General features: G+C 38.8%; 2 protein-coding genes across 2 annotated transcripts in view; one reads left to right on the top strand and one right to left on the bottom strand.

Annotated features, from left to right (window-relative positions):
• The window catches only part of TES (testin LIM domain protein), a 46,348-nt gene extending 44,039 nt beyond the window's left edge, over positions 1 to 2,309 (bottom strand). The window contains exon 1 of the mRNA XM_026509815.4: positions 2,095 to 2,309. Within this exon, the coding sequence (XP_026365600.2) occupies positions 2,095 to 2,121 (27 nt within the window). The 5' untranslated portion in view covers positions 2,122 to 2,309. The remainder of the gene's footprint in view (positions 1 to 2,094) is intronic.
• TFEC (transcription factor EC) overlaps positions 1 to 20,028 on the top strand; it is a 623,128-nt gene that overhangs the window by 405,141 nt on the left and 197,959 nt on the right. The window lies entirely within an intron of this gene.

The raw sequence follows: 20,028 nt of genomic DNA, 5'->3' as shown, positions 1-20,028 counted from the left end.
GAGATGAAGGAGAAAAATTATACCATATATCAAGGACATTTTTTAAAAATCATAACCCACATTTTAAAACTAAGGAAATTGTTTATAAATAATGTCGGAATTTTTCCCTTGTAAGGACATTAATTCTTAACTTTGGACTTTCTCCCTCAGAATTACTCCTTCTTTGTCTCAAATAATTTCAAAAATCACTTTTAAATGTTGAGTCTCCCCCCCCTTTAAGTACACTTCCTTTTTCAGAGCAGTTTTATGTTCACAGCAAAACTGAGCACAAGGTATGGAGTTCCCATATAACTCCCTGCCCCCCTATCTCCCACATATCCTCCCACAGTATCAATATCCCACACCAAAGTGGGACCTTTGTTACAACTGATGAGCCTACATTGACACATCATTATCCCCCAAAGTCCAGAGTTTATTTTAGGGCTCATTCTTGGTGTTGTTCATTCTATGCATTTTTACAGATATATACTAACAAGTACCTACCATCATAGGTAGCATACAGAATAGTTTCACTGCCCTAAAAAATCCTCTGTGCTTCACCTTTCATCCTTTCCTCCCCCAAAGGGTGCTGACTCTTAAAAAGTAGTTTTTGCATCAATATTTATAAGCACAGTTAAGATCTCCCAAATTTTAGACAGGTATTAAATCAAGCAGCTCTTACCGACTTGAAAAAATAAGCAGTGTTCAGCAACAGAAGGCTAACTAAGCAGCAAAAAAAATGCTTTCCTAGTGGCAAGAAAGATTAACAAAAAATGTTGTGTCATTTAAAAGCTCAAGAATAAGAAACCAAAAGGGAAGAGAATAGAATGCAATCATATTACTCTTATAATTTACATTATGTTTTCCTGTCCTTAGATTCCCTTTTGAGTGCCGGTTGTAGTCATAAATGATAAACTGTTTCTCTACTGCAAGTGTTTATGTTTCAACAGCTTCCTAACCTAATATTTTGCATTAGGCATCCATTTTCAAAAATCCTATTCTGGGCATGAAACAGAATTAATGCTCAAGTCAAGAACTCTGTCTTTAGAAGATGAAATAACAGCAATACTGGCAACCATAGTGGGCAAGAGAAGAAAATTAGGTTCTATTTTTTTTTCTTCTTTCTCTCTCTCTGCAAAACTTCCTTCCCTATTTGATAAGGGACAGCTAGCTCAAATTTACCGCAAAGTAAATAGGAGCAATTCCCTGGAATGAGACCTTTCACAAAGAATGTTAACACTGGAATGTGACATCAGCATTCCTTCTGAGTCACAGTCTGGTGCCCACCCCTTTCTCCCAGGAGACGTGAGGCTCCCATACGAGGGAGCAGCTCAGGTAGGGCTGTGGGTCCTGAAGCCCGGGGGGGGGGGGGGGGGGGGGAAGGCGGCAGAGGGGGTGCGGGGGGGCAGCCAGGAGGGAAACGTCTCTTGACGCTAAACCACTAGTGACAATCGCCGCTTTGGGGCTAGCCGCCGAAGAGGAAGAACGTTTTCTTTGAGAGATAAAGCACTAAGAGGGAGATAGTGCATGGAAAGTCAATAATGAATTACCAAAAAGAAAAAAAAAAAAATCACATTTCACGTTATCACCAGCCGCGAGTACGGAGGAAGTGCATTAAATCAGCACTCACTTTTGAGAGCCATAGGCAGCCAGGGTGGGAGGGGAGGAGGTCTGAGCTGTCAAAGTCACATCAGTGCTCCTAAACCACAAAGGCTTAATAAAGTTGAACTTCCTGAGACAGGAAGAAGAAGTGTCACGATCTCGCCCGAACTCGCCCTGCCCTCATCCTTTTCTTTTGGGGAGGCACAGGCGCAGCTGAAACGTACTAAGGCAAGTTTCAAACACCCCAACCGTTGGACGTGGTTAGACAGGGAGAAATGTCCCGCGCCCGCTCTCGCTCTCGCGCCCGACACTCCGTCGCTCCCGGATTTCAGGAATTAGCGGGGCTGCCAGGTACCCTCTCTACCGGGAGAGGCGGGTACCTGGGTCAGCGGGACCGGAGACCCGGAGCCGGCTCGCGCCGGGCGTCCCGTGCGCCCCACCGGCCGCCAGCAGCCAGGGGGCGGCGTCCCGCGCAGGTGAAGCGGCTGCTGCCCGCCGCCCGCGCCCTCCTACCTTCTTCACTTTGGCCTCCAGGTCCATGTTTGTGTGTCAAAGGAGTTCCTCCTCCCGTCCAGGATCTCACGCCCAGGATCGCCTGGCCTCCGGCTTCGCTGCGGGTACTGGGGGAGGACCTGCGGGGACTCCAGCGCCGCTGCCGGAGCCACTCGCCCGGCGCCGTCAAACTTCCGCCGCCCAGTCCGCCGCAGCCAGCCTGCAGCGGGGACCCGGGAACAAAGAGGCCCAGGCAGCCAATGGCAGCGGGGCAGCGCCGGCCAGCCGCCAATCACTGAGCGCCGCACGCACCTTCGCGGCCCCAGCTGGCCGCAGGCAAGGTGAGGGGTGGAGTCTCGTTCCGGTAACCCAGACCTGGTCTCGGTAGATGGACTGTGCTTCTGCAGATCCTCTAGAGAAGAAATTGAGGCCCACCCAGCCTCCAGCTGAAGATGAGGAAGACCCCATTTCATTCTGGCAGCTTGTACCTGTGTTTGCCTGGGACCTTAGATATGTGTGCTAGAGAGTACTTATCTCACTACTTAGCTTCTTGGCTTATTTTCAGAGCAAAGAGAAAGACATGAGATTGTGAAGACTGAGGAATTTCTATGATGGGCATTGCACCCCAGTTTCACTATTGCGTTGTAGAGGCGGCCGTTTCTCAGATGCTTTTCTACATAATCCCAAACATTGGCAAAGAACCTCATCTCATAGACTTAATGTCTATAAACAAGATTATACATGTTTTCTGAGCATTTAGTTGTTCAAAAACAGGCATGATGTGAATCCCTTCAGAGACAGGTTGTATCATTCCTTAGGAAGTAGAGGCTTGTCCTTTGTCCGTGCTACATGAAATGGTGTCCCTGCTGCTCCCTTGCCTTGATGAAGTTTCATAGATATAACAAGCAGCACTAGCGCACCAGAGCTAGGATTCATTTCATGGCCTCATTCCAGAGTGATTACAATGAATACCATCAGATTGGTGGGTCTGGAAGGGATCCTAGAGATTACTGAGTCTAGCTTTCTCATTTTCCTGGGAACTGAGGACCCCAGAGGTGTGGGGATCTGTCCAATTTCTTAGTGTCTTGGGGGCAGAGCTAGTGCTCATGAATCTAAGCAATGCCTCCAGCATGTTTGGAAACACAGACACAATATATTGACTAAGTAAAAGAGAAGAAAGAAAAGAGTCCATTCCTTTTTCAGTTTGTGGTAATGACAAAAAATTATAATGCACAGACGAGGTGACCTAATCTGGCATCTATTTTTAAAAAGAAATTCCCCACAAATGTGGATATCTGGGTACAGATGTCTCTTCCTTTACCTCTGAAAATTTAGTAACTGAAAGCAGCCAAAACTCATGCTAGTCAACACTTTCAACCCTTTGCTCACTTGGCTCTTTGTTAACATCATTCAACAGAGCATTGATTTATAATGTGCATGTTTTCATCATCCTATTAATAAACTAAAAATGGAATGACCAAAATGGATCATGACTTTTTTGTTCTAACTCAGTTGAAGTAAAACTTTCCCATCCCATTTTCCCAAATCATCCTAAAATATTTGGGCCCCTACAAAGTGAACAGAAGGCTTAACTATGACAAGGGAATTTGTCTCTTTCAGGGAGCTTAAGAGATGGAAAATGTCCAATAAAACAGTTTAAATAAGGCATCAAACAAATGTCATGACATAAATTTTGGCTTATTTGGTGGGATTTTGGAGATGACACTAAGAAAAAGATCTGGAGACGTTTTTTTTTCCAACCACCAAATGCTGCCTTCTCCCTCTCTTCCCAGCCCTCCCAGCCTCATTTTATCTTTGTATCATTAGCAAGGATGGAAGTTGATTTCTACCTGGAATCTACTGTGCCAATATTATGGAAGCTAAAACAGAAGTGGATAAGCAGTAAGTTAGGAGGATTAAATTATGAGTCTTCATTTAGCAAATCAAGTGTTAAGCTAGAGAGATATTAAAGAGTTAGAACTGGCACTCTTGACTAAATGTAATTGATGACAGAAAAAAAATGAGTAGAAAACAGCACACATGTTTCTGGTTTGATCAACTTATGTAGATGGTTCAGGAAAAGACAATATATGATGAAGGGCAGGGTTTTGTTTCCTTGTGCTTTCTTTGGGGGCTGGTGGAGATAAAGGGTTCAGTTCTGAATATATTGGGGTTTGAGGTTGGGATATGAAGCAAAGTATCCAAATAGAAATCTTAGAGATGAGAGCTGGACTGAAATGGTGATTTAGGACTCTACAGCCTACATAGTTAAATCACTGAAAGCCATGGATAGAGTAAGATCAGCATGGGAGATGGCAAAATAAAAGAGAGTATCAATGACTACAATTGAGCAAAGCTGAGTAAGAGAAGTACAGAAGGGAGATGAGAGCCAATTAGAGTGTAAGAAAAAAATTTCAAGTAGAGTTCTAGCAACCAGGAGAGGAAATTCAAGAAGGAATTAGTCAGCAATGTCAAATTGTAGAGGAGGGTTGAATCCCTATTAGATTTAATAAAAAGAAAATCATTGGCAAACTTGGGAAATGCTTGAAATAGGATGAGGGCCAAAGCAAGGCAGTAGCAAAAGGTATGGAGAATTAGAAAGGGTAATCAATGATATTAAGGAGGTAGAGAATATTGGAATTGATTGGTTTGAAAGGAGGGAAGATAAGGAGTCTAGAATGACTCTTAGGAATCCATTTGGGGTGAATGGTATGGTAGGGTAGATCTAACTCACTCAATAAGGTAAGGAAGAGTAGAAAAGGAAGATTGAGGAAGATAATGGGAATTTTGTATGTGGATTTTTTGAGGGCAGTTGGAGTGTCTGGTGATCCAAAGAAAGATGTGGGGTAGAGATTCAGATGGCTGATTATAAAGACATAGGCATACATACATACACACATATACATATAAACAAGTACACCTAGTAAACATACTATAACCACTAGGGAAAGGAAAGTTTTCTACACAAGTGAGGTAAAATTTCAAGACACAGATGATTACACCTCTCTCCTCAATTAGTGATGTTGTCCCAGAAGTTCTCTTTAGAAATGTTAATCATTTATTAACACATGTTAGAGGAATTCCTGTGCTGCTGATATAGCTATTATTGCTCATAAGCAGCTTGTATAGGATTACACATTGTTCTGTAGGGATAAACCAGCATATATACCAACATATATACCAACACATATCAGAGCAAACTCTCACCTGTAAAATTTTTTAAATTGACCAAACATTGAGCATTGGCTAAGTTAATAATGGATGATCCATATGATAGATTTATTATAGTTTCTAAATGATAATACTTAAGAATTTTTGTAATAGTGAACAATTATTATGATATGGTAACAAAATAAAATATAGAATTATATATACACTATGCTCACAACTATGCAAAAATACTTTGCACAGAAAAGGAACACGAGGAAAATACACTAAAATGTCAGTAGTGGTTTGTCTTTGATTGGTGGGTCCATGGGGATTCCTTCCTTCCTTTAAAAAAAATTCCATGATGAGCATGACATATTTCTTAATGGAAAAACCTTATTTAAAAATGTTATTCAAAGCATTTTAGGAAGATGGGACAGTGACAGTGTAATTTTCAATCTTTCTGAAAACCACATTAAAAAATAAAACAAAACAAAAAACAAATTAACTAGTTAGCAAAACCAAAAGCCCATGGGCAAACTTTGCAATGAAACTAGGTGTCAAGGTATCTGCATAAATCCCCAAAATACAGGCCATGAGGACAAACCACCAAGAGCCACAAGACATGTATGTGTAAACAATTTTCTTGGGGGAGTGAGGGAAGCAATAGGGTGGTGTCTGATGGACAGAAGAACTCAAGGTTTTCTCCACTTATTCATTTTATTTTATTTTTTTACAATTATTCATTTTAAAACGTGGCTGGCCTTTTATAACAGCAATTGACACAGTAAGAATGATTAAAGGGGCTGAAGCAATCTCACCCTCATGATATTTCAACACTGACCCTCTAGGACTCCCTTGTAGAAAGACCTACAATAAGAAACTGTACTGGGGAAAATCAAAATTGAGTAGGATGGGGCAGATCAGATATTGAAAAGTGAAAGGCTAAAGGAGCACTCTCTAACATGGTAGCCTCATGACCACATGTCATTATCTAAATGTCAATTAATGTAATTAGCATAAATTAAAATTTAAAATTCAGCTCCTCAGTCACACTAGCCATATTTTAAGTGCTCAACAGCTGGGGAGGGAACAGCATCAGGAAATCCCAAAAGCACTGCTGTATTTTTAACACTTCATAAAAACAAGGAAAGATGGAGCTCTCTGAATTGGGGCACAATTTTCTGAAAATTGTCTGTTTGTAAAAGTTTGGGAAAATAAATATCACATAAAAAGGAGCAATAGTAAATTATCAAGGTCAAATTAAATACAAAGTTATTATAAGAAAAAAGAGAAAATGGAGCAGAATGATTTCCCTATAGACAATGAAAGAACATCAGAAAGATGTGTCCACAAAACAAAACAAAACTGTAAGCGATTATTTCAAAACAAATTAAAGACTTTAAAAAGTTAACACGTCAGGAGAAAAAAACCACACAAAGCAGAATTAGAAAAACTCAGAAAAGAGGTGATAGAACTCAGAAAGGAATTAGAAATGAAGAAAACAATATTACAAAAATGAGGACTAAATGAAAAGGAATATAAGGGCAAAACTGATGGTGCCTGAGAAAAATAGGTAAAAAAAGAAGTTTTTTGTCCTAAAAAATCAAAAGGAAATAAAGGAAAAAAGAGAAAATATTCTAGAGACAGTATCAAATATTAAAAATAGGATAAAACGATGGACATATGAAAGGAAGGAGTCCCTGACGAAGAAAATCAAATCAGAGGAACAAATACTAAAAACTATAATTCAAGAAAACTTTCTTGAGTTCAAAAATATATATTTGGAACTAGATACTGAGATCATACTACGTCCCTAAATTGAGTCAAAATAACCAAAACCAGGACATATTTTTGTTAAATTACTGGACTTTGAAGACGAGGGGGAAAAAGTCCTTTGGATATCTAGTTTTAAAAAATACACGACTTATAAGAAGAAGAAAACTATATTATCATCAGAATTCTTCTACAGTAATCTAGATCAGAAGAAAGAGTAACATATTAAAGATATTCAAGAAAGATAGTGTGAGCCAAGGATTTTATATGAAGTGACTTTCAAGTTTAAAGAGCACAAACTGTATCAACATAGAACTCAGGAAATAGAGTTCTCGTGAGCACTTCCTGAGGAATGTTCTGTGTGTGTGTCTAAGTCTGAATCTCCCTTTTCTTTCTCTTATGAAGAGACCAGTCATTGAAGTTAGGGCCCACCCTAATCCAGTATGACTTCATGCTAACTAATTATAGCTGCAAAAATCCCATTTCCAAATAAGGTCATATTCTGAGGTTTCAGGTGGATATGAATTTTGGAGGGACACTATTTGACCTAGTAAAGTGGGGCAACAAAAGCAACATGGCCACAATAAAACTCCTACTTGGAAAACACGTAGATGTTCTTGCTGATAGTCCTGGTCAACAGCTATCACTAACCAGACATGGTGAATACACTTCAGAGGATTTTGATCCCAAGTCACTTTGTAATCCCCAATCTTCAAGACTTCCAGCTAAAGCCCCAGGTATTATGAAACAAGACTCTCCCACTATGATCCGTCCAAATGCCTGGTCCCCACAGTTTCTAAGCCTACTAAAGAGACTGTTTTATGCAACTAGCTTCGAGGTGGTTTGTTATAAAAGAATAAATACTACAGTAGCTTTTGAGTAGGGTGCTGCCAAAACAAAAACAACAACAAAAATCTAAAACGTGGCATGAGCTTTGGGCAGAAGTGAGAAGAAACTCAAAGGGACTGGAAGATACTAGTTGAAAATCTTATGTGAGTCCTTTCCCATCTATGTGGTTGACAACTATTTTCTTCCCAGTTTGTCTTTTAATTCCCATTATAGGATTTTTCACAGTTATGATAAAGTCTAATTAAATGATTTCTTTTTCTTTTATGGATTGAGCTTTTGGTGACAGGTCTAAGAACATTTTACCAGGCCTTAAGGTCTGAAAATTTCCTTCTATTTAATTTCTTAACATTTTATAATTTTATTTTTACATTTAAGTCTATAATACATTTTAAATTAATTTTGTATAAGATGTGAAGTTGGGGGGAAAAAAGAAAATCTAAAGGGCTTCTAGGAAACAGCTGAATTTGAAGGACTTTGAGGAGGCCATCAGCAAGGGCTCAAAGAAAACTATGCACATGTTACTAGAAGCTGGAGAAGAAGAAGCAATTGTTAAGCAGTAGCAGATAGTTTGCCAAGACTATTGTCTGAAGTGAGGCAGAAAACGCTAAATCCCTAGAACTTGATGACTGTGGAATATTGAAAATGCCACCTGGCTTCTTTTTACTGCCTATGATAAAATGTGAGAGGAGAGATGAACTAAAGAATTCTGGCACTGTTACATTAAAAAGGACTGGTACTTTCTGGGTTGAAAAGTAAAACTGTTTCTTGTACCCAGCATTTCCATAAGGCAAATGACTTTTAAATTAAGAATTAAAAGAAGACTTCTAGAAAAAGATCAAATCTAGAGTGGTGTGTAGGAGCCTTTGTTAAGACTTCAGAAAGATCTAGAAGAGTGACTCATATGTAACCTTTTACAGACAGAAGGCCCCTAAGGATCTTAAGATTATGCTTCATAAATCTTCTCCTCCATTATGTCTGGAGCTTTTGCTGGAAGACCTGAAACCTAGGGGTAGCTCAATGGTTGGGAGCTAAAATCATCTCAGGTTACCTTCATGTGTCTGGTTGGTGATGGCTGTTAACCAGGACTACTGCAAGAACATCTACAAATGGCTTCTCCATGTATTCTTTCAACATGGGTTAGTTTGTACGCTTCACATATGGGTTCCAAGCTGGGTTCCAAGAATAAGTATCCCAAGAAAGCAAGGTGGCAGTGAATGGCATTTTCTGAACTAGCCTCCTAAGTCTTATGGCATAATTATCATTAAATTCTATCAGTTAAGGTAGTCACAGAGGTCCAAGGGGACATAGACCTCACATATTAGGGCCAGGGGGACATAAACCTCACTATGCAATAGGAAAAAGTCAATATCACATAGTAAGAATGTGGTATAGAAGATATTTTTGTGGCCATCTTTGGAAAATACAATCTACCATAGGCATAGATTTTAATACATAAGAACCGGTTTGGGTCTTTACCTCATCTATCCTCAATTTAATTGCCTGCTGTGGGCCACTGTATTAAAATAGCCAGAGATAGTAAAACCTTCCCCCTGCCATTGGGCTGATCCCAAGTTACTGTATTTTGAAATGAGGGGTTTGGAGAGGCAGTCAGGCAGGGAGTACACAGCAGATAATTTGGTGAATCACAGGAGATTATACCTCCCCCATTTCTCTGACTCCGTCTGAAAGCACCAGTCCAAGCCAACATATTACATTTAGTAAAAGACAAAGTGTTTAGTCTTCATAATCAGCAGACCTTCTACTACTTTGTATTTCTGGCTACTGGTGGAAAGGGCTTCTCTTAACAAAACTGTTGATTGATCCCAATGGACCCTTTTCCTCTCAGATGAACCAGCTTGGATCCTAGCTTGTTTCTCTCTTATAACTTATTGGAGGCTGTAAGGAGTCACCAACACCTCCAATACCCTGACATTTGCTGTGGAATCTTCCCAAGTTATAGCTTTGGTGTACATGCCCTGTGTCCTAACAGAAAACTGAAAAGAAATTTAACCAAGTCTCTTAAAATCATTTTCAAAGGATTACTATCTCATCGTAGCCTCCCTCATCCAACAGAATCACATTTTTAGGTCTTTCCTTTACAATATACACTTTCAGATAGTAACTTCTCAATGTCTTGTCATTATCTAGTTGCATGTGATAGAAACACAGTCTGAACTAGTTCAAACCTGTTGGGTTTATTGACTCTATTAGAATTCTCTCTTCTCTCTCTCCTCTCCTTTTTTTCCCTCTCCTCCTCTCCTCTCCTTTCTCTCTCTCTTTCTGGCAGCACTTCAGATTCATTCTCTCAGGGGTGCGTGGGTGGCCTAGCGTCTGCCTTCAGCTCAGGTCATGATCCCTGGGTCCTGGGATCAAGCCCTCCATCAGGCTCCCTGCTTGGCAGAGAGCCTGCTTCTCTCTCTCCCTCTGCTACTCCCCCTGCTTGTGTGCTTGCTCACTCGCTCTCTCTGCCTCTCTGTCAAATAAATAAATAAAATCTTAAAAAAAAATTAATTCTCTTAGTTTCTCCATATCATGGAGGATGTGCCTACAGACGTTTCCAGGTCACATCTTTCATAACCAAATAAACGAAGATGGTTCTTTACAAGTTCAAGTTTGAAAAACCCTGGGAGTGATCTATGATCAATCAAATTTTCTCTTTTTACTAAAATGAGAGTCGTAAGTATCATTATTTATTTCTGTCCCTTATAATCTTAAAGCAAATACTGGCACAAAATACTCATTTTTATACCCTAGGAACAAAACTTTTGTTGTTGTTGTCATTTTGATTGAGAAAACTCCATAATATTGTACCAAAATGTAGTTAGATTTATTTTCAACCTAAACCTAGAGCACTGAATAATCCCATTTGAATTGCTGGATGAATTTAGAAATGACGTAAACCGCAGAAAGGAAAGATATCGTCTGTTTCTCGCACAAGTCACTGTGAAATGTTAACAATAATGCTAAGTATATGCTCACTACTTTCCTAGGCAAACAAGGAAAATGTGATGTAAAAGATAGGATTGTAAAATAAAAATATGAGACTTTATAGCATTGCAGTTTATTGAGGTAATTGGCTAGGAATCCCTGTGTGTCTTGGAATGGAGAGTCTCACATCATTTCTAAAACAAATATTTCCTTGTGGGCAAATGCAGGGAGTGCTGAGTGATATTTGTGGAATTATTGTCTACGCAACATGCTCCCTGGGTAGAACAATACCTTTAGGAATAAGCAATTAGGGCTTTTTTGGTTTTGCTCAGTAATCGAAACAGCTGTGGAAACATTCTGTGAATAAAGAACCATGAGCATTGCCATAGACTGAATGTTTGTGTCTCCCTAAAATTCGGTTGCTGAAACCTAACCCCCAGTGTGATAGTATTAGGGGGTGGGGTCTTTGGGAGGTGATTAGGCCCTGAGGGCCGAGCCCTCATGAATGGGGTTAGTGTCCTTACAAAAGAGATCCCAGAGAGCTGCCTTGCTCCTTCCACCATGTGAGGAGGACACAGGAGAAAACTGTCAACTATAAACCAGAGAGCAAGTTCTCACCAGATACCTAATCTGCCAATACCTTGATGTTAGACTTCCCAGTATCCAGAACTGTGAGAAATAAATTGTTTAAGCCACCTAGTCTATGGTATTTTTGTTATAGCAGCTGAAAGGACTAAGATAAACACTGTGCAAAGTTTAAGTAAATATCACTGTCTTACATTCTTTTAGCAATTGTAGCAATTTGTTTTCTAAACAATGTGATTATCGTTTTCCAGTAAGTAGTTCATACAGTGCTATAGTATAGAAAAAGAGAAGTTAACTTGTATGTGAGACAGAGTGCTATGTGTAGTTGCTACAAACTCAAAGCTCATAGACATTTTAATTGCACATTAATTATAACAGAACACCTAGCTTTGATTACTACTTAATAGTGAAACTGTAATTTTATTTTATAGTAAAACATTCTTCTATACATCATATTGTCATTTAATAAATTTTCTTACTTTAACAATTTAAACAAGATCTCATTTTTTAAACTGCTTTTTTCTTGGGTATACCATTTCCTGAGAGCCCAATATGTTACTGCTAATGGAAATGTTGTACTTTTGAGATTGCCTCTTAACTGTAATATAAATATGAGTCTCTGGTAAGTCTCAGTGTGGACAAAAGCTACTAATTTATTTTTCATAAGTTGAATCAGTCCTAAAAAGGGATGGCACCAGCCTTTTGGTGACTATTTTAGTGTAGTGCTTACTATAATAGCTGGGTAAAGAGGAAAATCAATTATAGTTTTGAAAGAGATACAGATTTTGTTCACTTAAAACTCAGGTTTTTAATCCCTGGATAAAAACCTAGCCTGGAAATCATCTGAAAGGCCTTTGCTTCTACCATAAGAGGATGTAGTAACTCTAGGCACCTATCATTTAAACAAATGGATTAGTCAAAATAATGATGTGAGAGATTCTCCAAATAAGGCCAACATGTTCTTTTTGGATATGTGGAAAGTAAATTGTGCAATAAAATTTCCATCATATTTTATCTGTTCTTGCTAGGTCGCAGAAGTTGTATAAGTATTCATATGCATATGAGAAATTCCAAGAATATCTAAGGCAAATGAATTTATACTTGTTAAGACTTAATTTCTCTGTAACCTTAAAAAGTGAAGACCTATACATATCTAAAATATGTATACAGTTAATTTTATCCTGTTCCTTCTGCATTTGGTGAATTAACAGAAAATAAACTGTGTATTTCATGTTACATTTCACTGCCCACAGCAGACTAATAACTCCATTCAATTTAATTCAACTCAATTTATTTCATACTGAGAGCTCTTATCTCTCTTAGTTAATATTATACATAGCCCAAAGATGTAAAATTACTTTCTTTCTCTCAGGTCCTAGTAGGAAATAGTTAAATAACAATTTATTTATTCAGTTAATGCGAGTTATAAATGATAGTGCTATAGACTTAAAAAACAAGACTTGTATAAACATGTCTACAATAGCTCTCTTCATAACTGCAAAACACTGGAAATAACCAGAATGCTCATTTTCATTGAGGAAGATAAGTTGTTTATATTCACACAATGGAATGCAACGTTTAAGAGGAATGGACTATAGCTGGATGCATCAACATTGATGGATCTTATTTACAATGTTGGGTTGGACAGTTAGGTAGCTGCATTTTAAAAAAAGGTACAGTTTGGTCTAGTCATACTATACACTGATATAAACTCAAAGATGTAAATAAAATCATTTGAGTACTGGAAAAAAACATAGAAGAATTTCTTATGAAATTAGATTAGGAAAGTACTTTCGTAACTTTGATTAAAAATCTGAAGCTATTTTAAAACAGACAAAACTAATTATAGTAAAAAAAAAAAAATTTTGTGGCCCAACTGCCATACTCAAAGTCAAAAAGATAAATGGCAAATAAGAAGAAAATTTGTTACTCACATAATTTTAGGAATTAATATACTAGGAATTGATTTTTTAAATGTCAATAATCTAAGTGAAAAAAATATGCTCACAGAGAAGGCAAATGACCTTAAACAGAAGAAAAATATATACAACTTCATTCAATGAGACAGTTCCAAATGTAAATAGAATGATGTACATTTTTCAATAATTAGATTAGCAAGAATCTAAGTTTAATGAGACAGGGATACAGGAATTTATATGTCATTGGTATGAATATAAAATAGTGCATCCTTTCTGAAGGGCAATTTAGTAATGCCTGTCAAAATTACAATCATATTTCCCCTTTAACCCAGAAGTCCCACTTACAGGAATTTATCCTGCAGGAATGCATGCACACAGAAAAATAACATGTTATAATCTGCAACATTGTATTTGTAAAAAGTTAGAGAATAACCCATTATCCATTAAAAGAGGACTGGCTATAGAAACTATGGTCGATGCACACCATGGGATGTTATACAGTTTTCCAAAAGAATGACAATGTGCTCTCTGTACAGAAAGATCTATATGTGGTATTAGGCATTTTTTGAATGAAAAGGGGGGATTAAGAGTACATAATACAATTATGTTTACTTATATTGGAAAGATCCAAAAGAAACTAATGAGTGATTAACCATGGGAAGAAGGTAGAGGGGGACATAGGATGGTTACAACAGGGGAAGAAGTAAGATTTTTCAGTATATTGTATTATACTGTTGTATTGTTTTGATTTTGGAACTGTGCACATTAATACCTACTCAAATTAACAGACCCATGAAAGTAAGCAGGAACACAGTACAGAAGAACAAATACAGTGTGATTGCTTTTATGTGAAGTTTAGAAAAAGACAAAACATAAGTTTATTATTTTAGCGTATATACATGGATGATAAATACTGTGAAACAAACCAGGAAATGATAATACAAAATTCAGAATAGCTATTGCCAGGTATTGGGAGTGGGGAAGGAAGGTATACAGCAAGGTAGATGCAACTTTAGACAGAGGGAAGGAAGGGAGGGAGGGTGGGAGTTTGGGAAGGAGGGAGACAGGCAGGCAGGAATACGAAAAGGAAAAAGAAAAAAGAAATCAGTGAAGGCTACAGGAATTCAGTAAACCTTCCTGGAAGGGGGGGGGGGACTTAAACTGATTCTTAGGATGTGGATTCCAGTAAATGTAGTTCACACCGATGTATTGTTTTATAGCTTACAGAATGTTGCATATACATGATGTCCTATTGAGTCTGGACAGGCAGAGAGAGATGAGAGCAGGGATCCAAAATGAGGAAAATAGCATAGCCAAGGCACAGAGAGTGAGAGGGCCCATTTTGTGTTACAAGACCTTGGGGCATCAACCTAGCTGGGCAGTGGGATTGGGCCTTAATGAGTAATAGACCAATAGATTCATAAAGTTTGATTATAATGGGATTGGTAGTTTATCTGAGAAGCCATCAAATGTGTGTTTGTTTGTTTACAAAGAGAGATCCAAGAAATATTTGACAGTTGAACACAGTAGCACTTTTTAGGCCCTGCCAAACATTGGCACTACCTTTGAGACTCATCACTGACAGTCATCTACAGGACTAACACTGCCCATTCCGGCTGCCCAGGCAGGTTTGTTTTTGATTACTTAGGAGGGTGTTGTTTAATTTCTACATATTTATGAATTTCCCAACTTTCCTTCTGTTTTCATTATTTTCTAACTTCATTCCTTTGAAGTTGTCTCTTTGACATCTATATCATAGAGGAAAAAGGAAGAGGGAGTGGGAATTGCTTCAGATTAAGGGAGACATGACAACCAAAAACAATGCATGGTCCTTGATTAGATCTTGCTTTGAAAATTAAAAACAGGGGCTCCTGGGTGGCTCAGTTGGTTAAACATCTGCCTTCGGCTCAGGTCATGATCTTAGGGTCCTGGGATCGAGTCCCGCATCAGACTCCTTAGCATCAGGCTCCTTGCTCGGCGGGGAGCCTGCTTCTCCCTCTGCCTGCAGCTCCCCCTGCTTGTGCTCTTTCTCTCTCTCTCTCACACACACACAAATAAATAAATAAAATCTTATATATATATATATGTGTGTGTGTGTGTGTGTGTGTGTGTGTGTGTGTGCATATACACACACACACAGCTATAAAATATGTTTTGGTGACAAGTAACAATATTTAAATATAGATTGGGAAATAGATGACACTAAGAAGTTTTCTAAATTTGTTTGGATGTGTTGACAGTACTGTCAACATATAGGAGATGCTCTTATTTTCTGGAAATGCAAACTAAGGTAGCTGGGTGGAAGCAAATAATGTTTATTATTTATTTTATAATGGCTTAGGAAAAACATATATTAAGGAAACAAATATGGCAAAATGTTAATTATGTAGGGGTCTATGGGTGGTATTGTGCTATCTCTACTTTTCTGTATTTGAAGATTTTCATGTTAGTAAAAATTTAAAAAACCAAATTATATATACACATATATATTATATACACATAACTTAATTGCAGTAGAACCTGTTGGAGATAACGAAGTCATTACAGAAAGAATATCTGCAGAAATAATTAGAAGAAGGCAAAAGTTTAAGAAATAGACATTTTCCCCCAGCTTTATCTAGTTTCATCTTTTCTCATTCTAGGGACAGAAATTTTTTCTCTAATTTTTTTTTTTTAGAAGAAAGATAGTTTCTAGAATCAGAATAACATGATGGAATTTTTTAAAAGAATATTCCGTTCTTGGGGCGCCTGAGTGACTCAGTCGGTTAAGTGTCTGCCTTCGGCTCAGGTCATGATCCCAGGGTCCTGGGATGGAGCCCCAGTCGGGCTCCCTGCTCAGTGGGGAGCCTGCTTCTCTCTCTCTCTCTGCTGCTACCCCCCTGCTTGTGCTCTCTCTCTCACTCTCGCTCTGGCTTTCTCTCTTTCTCAAGTAAATAAATAAAATCTTTAGAAAAAGAAAGAATATTCAGCTCTTTCCAGTCTGCTTGAGAGTCTTACTAAACCTTATACGATCTATGTATTGGGCTCTAGTGTGTCCTAGGCAGATACCTGGTCCCAATTCTTGAAATAGGGAATATGTGTCATTCATGTATCATGTGACAATGTGCCAATTCAAGAGACTACACAGAGGTCAATAAACCACAGACTGGGAATTATTTGAAGGACTAGTCTGAACTTCAGCTCAATCAAGAGTGTCAGGCATCCAATAAACCACTGCTGTCATGAGGCATCTGTCTTCTTGCTCAATGGATGTCAGGGCTGGAAAAACTCTTGTAATGGCAGCTAAAAGATACTTGAAGGCACTGCCTGACAGACAGTGCAGAAGATATTGGAGAACCCTGGTGGCAACATGAAGGAAAAACAGCTCAGCACAAAGTTAGGGTCTTCGACTATGCAAAACAAAGTAAATGGAAACAGCTATTAAAAAAGAATGAAATCTTGCCATTTGCAGCAACACGGATGGAGCTAGAGAGTATAATTCTAAATGAAATAAATCAGAGAAAGACAAATACCGTATTGTTTCATTCATATGTGGAATTTAAGAAACAAACAAGCAAAGGGAAAAAAATAAACGAGAGAGAGAAATAAAAAAACTCTTTTTTTTAAAAAATTTTATTTATTTATTCGACAGAGATAGAGACAGCCAGCGAGAGAGGGAACACAAGCAGGGGGAGTGGGAGAGGAAGAAGCAGGCTCATAGCAGAGGAGCCTGATGTGGGGCTCCATCCCATAACGTCGGGATCACGCCCTGAGCCAAAGGCAGACGCTTAACCGCTGTGCCACCCAGGCGCCACTAAAAAAACAAACTCTTAATTGTAGAGAGCAAACTGATGGTTACCAGAGGGGAGGTGGGTGGGAGGGGGGATGGGTGAAACAGGTGATGGGGATTAAGGAGGACACTTGTGATGAGCACGGGGGTCTTGTATAGAAGTGCTGAATCACGATATTATACACCTGAAACTAATATCGCATAGTATGTTAACTAACTGGAATAGTAACTTAGCAACAACAACCAAAAAGAAACTAAACTAGTCCTCTCTGAGTCCCCTTTATTTCTCTGACCTTTCCACTTAATTTTTCTTTTTCCTGGTCTTTAAAAATATTGCCATTCCTTAAAGGTTTTTCCATGCTACCTTTTCACTTACATGGTCTCCCTAAATGACCACTTGCATTCACCAAATCATACTTTTAGCATGGTTTTCTCTATGGAGCCCATGCTCATATTTCTAACTCCCTGCTGGCTATTTCCATTTAGAGTGCTCTTAAACTCAACACGTGAAAAGAATTATTGCCAAAATCTGTTCATCCTGTATTTCTTATCTTAGGAAGTGGTGTCGCAATACAGTCAAGCCAAAGGACTTATACTTCAATAAAGTATAGAGGTACAAAGAGTCTTGCACACTTAGCATGTAAAAGGAACAGGGAGGGATAGGTGCTGGCATAGGAAAATAAAGACACATCTTAGAGTAGAGTGAGGAAAACAGACCCTTCATTGTTTTTTTTAAGATTTTATGTGTTTATATGAGAGAGAGAGCATGAGTAGGGGGAGGAGCTGAAGGAGAGGGAGAAGCAGACTCCCCGCTGAGCAGGGAGCAGGATTGCTCCACGTGCAAGGCTCCACCTGCTGGACTTCACAGGCTTCACGAGGGGCTTGATCCCAGGACGCTGAGCCGGAGGCAGACGCTTAACAGACTGAGCCACCCCAGGAGTCCCCAAAACAGGCGCTTTAATGTGACAGAGGAATGTATATTCTGCTTTGGGAGTTTTGAGGAAGGAGATTTCACCCAGCCTGAGTGGGAAAGATTCAAGATGAAGGATTTATAGAAAAATTACTATCAAGCTATGTATTATAAACACTAAGAATTTGTCTGTGTTAAGCGCTGAATTGTGTCCCCACCAACACTTGTAAGTTGAAGTCCAACCAGTACTTCAGAATGTGACTGTATTTGGAGATGGTCTCTAAAAACCTAATTAAGTTAAAATGTGGTCATTTGGGTCAGCTCTAATCCATTATGACTGGCATCCTTGCAAGAAGAGGAAATTTGGACACGGATACAGAGGAAAGATGATGTGAAGACACAGAGAGAAGAGAACCCTCTATAAGCCATCGACCCTGTCAGTACCTTGATTGCGGATTTCCAGCCTCCAAAACTGTAAGGCCATAAATTTGTGTTGTTTAATCTACCCAATATACCTAGTCTGTAGTACGTTGTTACAGAAGCCCTAGCAAACATATATTCTGATTTCTTTTTCAGGATAAAGCTAAGACCTTTCTAAGTAGAGGGAAGAAAATGTGCAAAACAACTAACAGTGCAAGATCATAGTTTAGTTGGGAAACTGTAAGTAGGACCAGATTACTGGGCCTGCTGTGGGGAAGAGACTTGGGGAATTTTGAGGAGTGAGGCTAGGGAGACAGGAAGCGGCCAGCTCATGAGAAAAAGCTTGTGTGCCAAATTAAATAATGGAGATTGGGGTGAAGACATTATGGAACTGAGGGAAATAGCATTAGAAGAGATCTCGTATTGTAGTTAGCTCCCTCAAATCAAAGTTAATCATTGGCGTACCACTTAGTGCTTCATCTAATCCAGTTTTCCATGTTAATAACTACTATTTCATGATGACACTTACCAAGTGTCCACTAGATAAATATTTTTAAGAACTACATTGATCCTTTTCTCTTACAAGATGTTTATCCCCCAGTGCAATCTAAATATTTCTTTACTGAATTTTATGTCAATATTCTTTCCTCCACTCCTTCATTCCAAGATTCAATGCTTTACTATCTCCAGGGTTTATGTTTTAACAATACGTGGAATTTGGGGTCGCCTGGATGACTCAGTCGATTAAGTGTCTCTTTGTTTCGGTTCAGGTACTGATCTCAGGGTCTGAGACTGAGCCCTGCATGGGGCTTCATGTTCAGTGCAGAGTCCACTTGAGACTCTCTCGCTCTTTCCCTCCCCCCACTCACTTGTGCACGCACTCTCTCCCTCTCTCTCTCTAAAATAAAAAAATCTTTAAAAAAAATATCTGCAATTTGTTACAGCAAGTCTGGTGTGTTGGTGCTTGTATAAACTGGATTTAGCTGGAATATTATTACTTTTTAAATTTAGTATCTCTGCTTCTCAAGTCTTAGTATTTATTTTGCTTCTTTGTAATTAAGATTAATTTTCCTGATATCTAAGGCATGGGTGGCAATTTATTTTTGTTGTTCTATCTGCAATCTCCCTATTAGCTTTTAATTCTTTACTCTCCCATGGATAGAACAGAATTGTTGTGCTGTAGTAAAATAAGGTGTAGGCTCCGTGAAGGCGGTAGCTGATAGAGTACCTGATCACATAGTTGACGATAAATGTATTTTGGAGGGAAAAATACAATTTGCTCTTAGCCATCGTTCAACAAATCCTTACGAGGCAGTTGTTCTTGAATTAGAGCATTACCTCAGAATCCCCTGGGGAACTTTTCCAATACATACATGTGCTAGTTCCTCCCAATACCAAGTCTGGATTTGGGAGAAGGGGAATGGAGTGATCCGGGCATAAGTATGGTGAAAAACTTCCAATGTTATTTTGATATCCACTGCTAACTGATGAGGGCAGAAGCTGTTATTCCTTTTGTCTCAGTTAAATCCCTCCGACCTGAGTATGACGATGAGGAAATATGTTAGGTAGTGGGAGATATATTTTGGAAAAGGGGATTTTGCCCAGAGCTTTTCAATACATGCTTTAGTTGCTTGTGTTTCTAAGAATGGTCT

Source organism: Ursus arctos, unplaced genomic scaffold (assembly GCF_023065955.2).
Source record: "Ursus arctos isolate Adak ecotype North America unplaced genomic scaffold, UrsArc2.0 scaffold_3, whole genome shotgun sequence".
Classification (NCBI taxonomy): Eukaryota; Metazoa; Chordata; class Mammalia; order Carnivora; family Ursidae; genus Ursus; species Ursus arctos.
The sequence above is the reverse complement of the archived record's forward strand: the minus strand, read 5'-3'. Positions and strand labels throughout refer to the sequence as shown.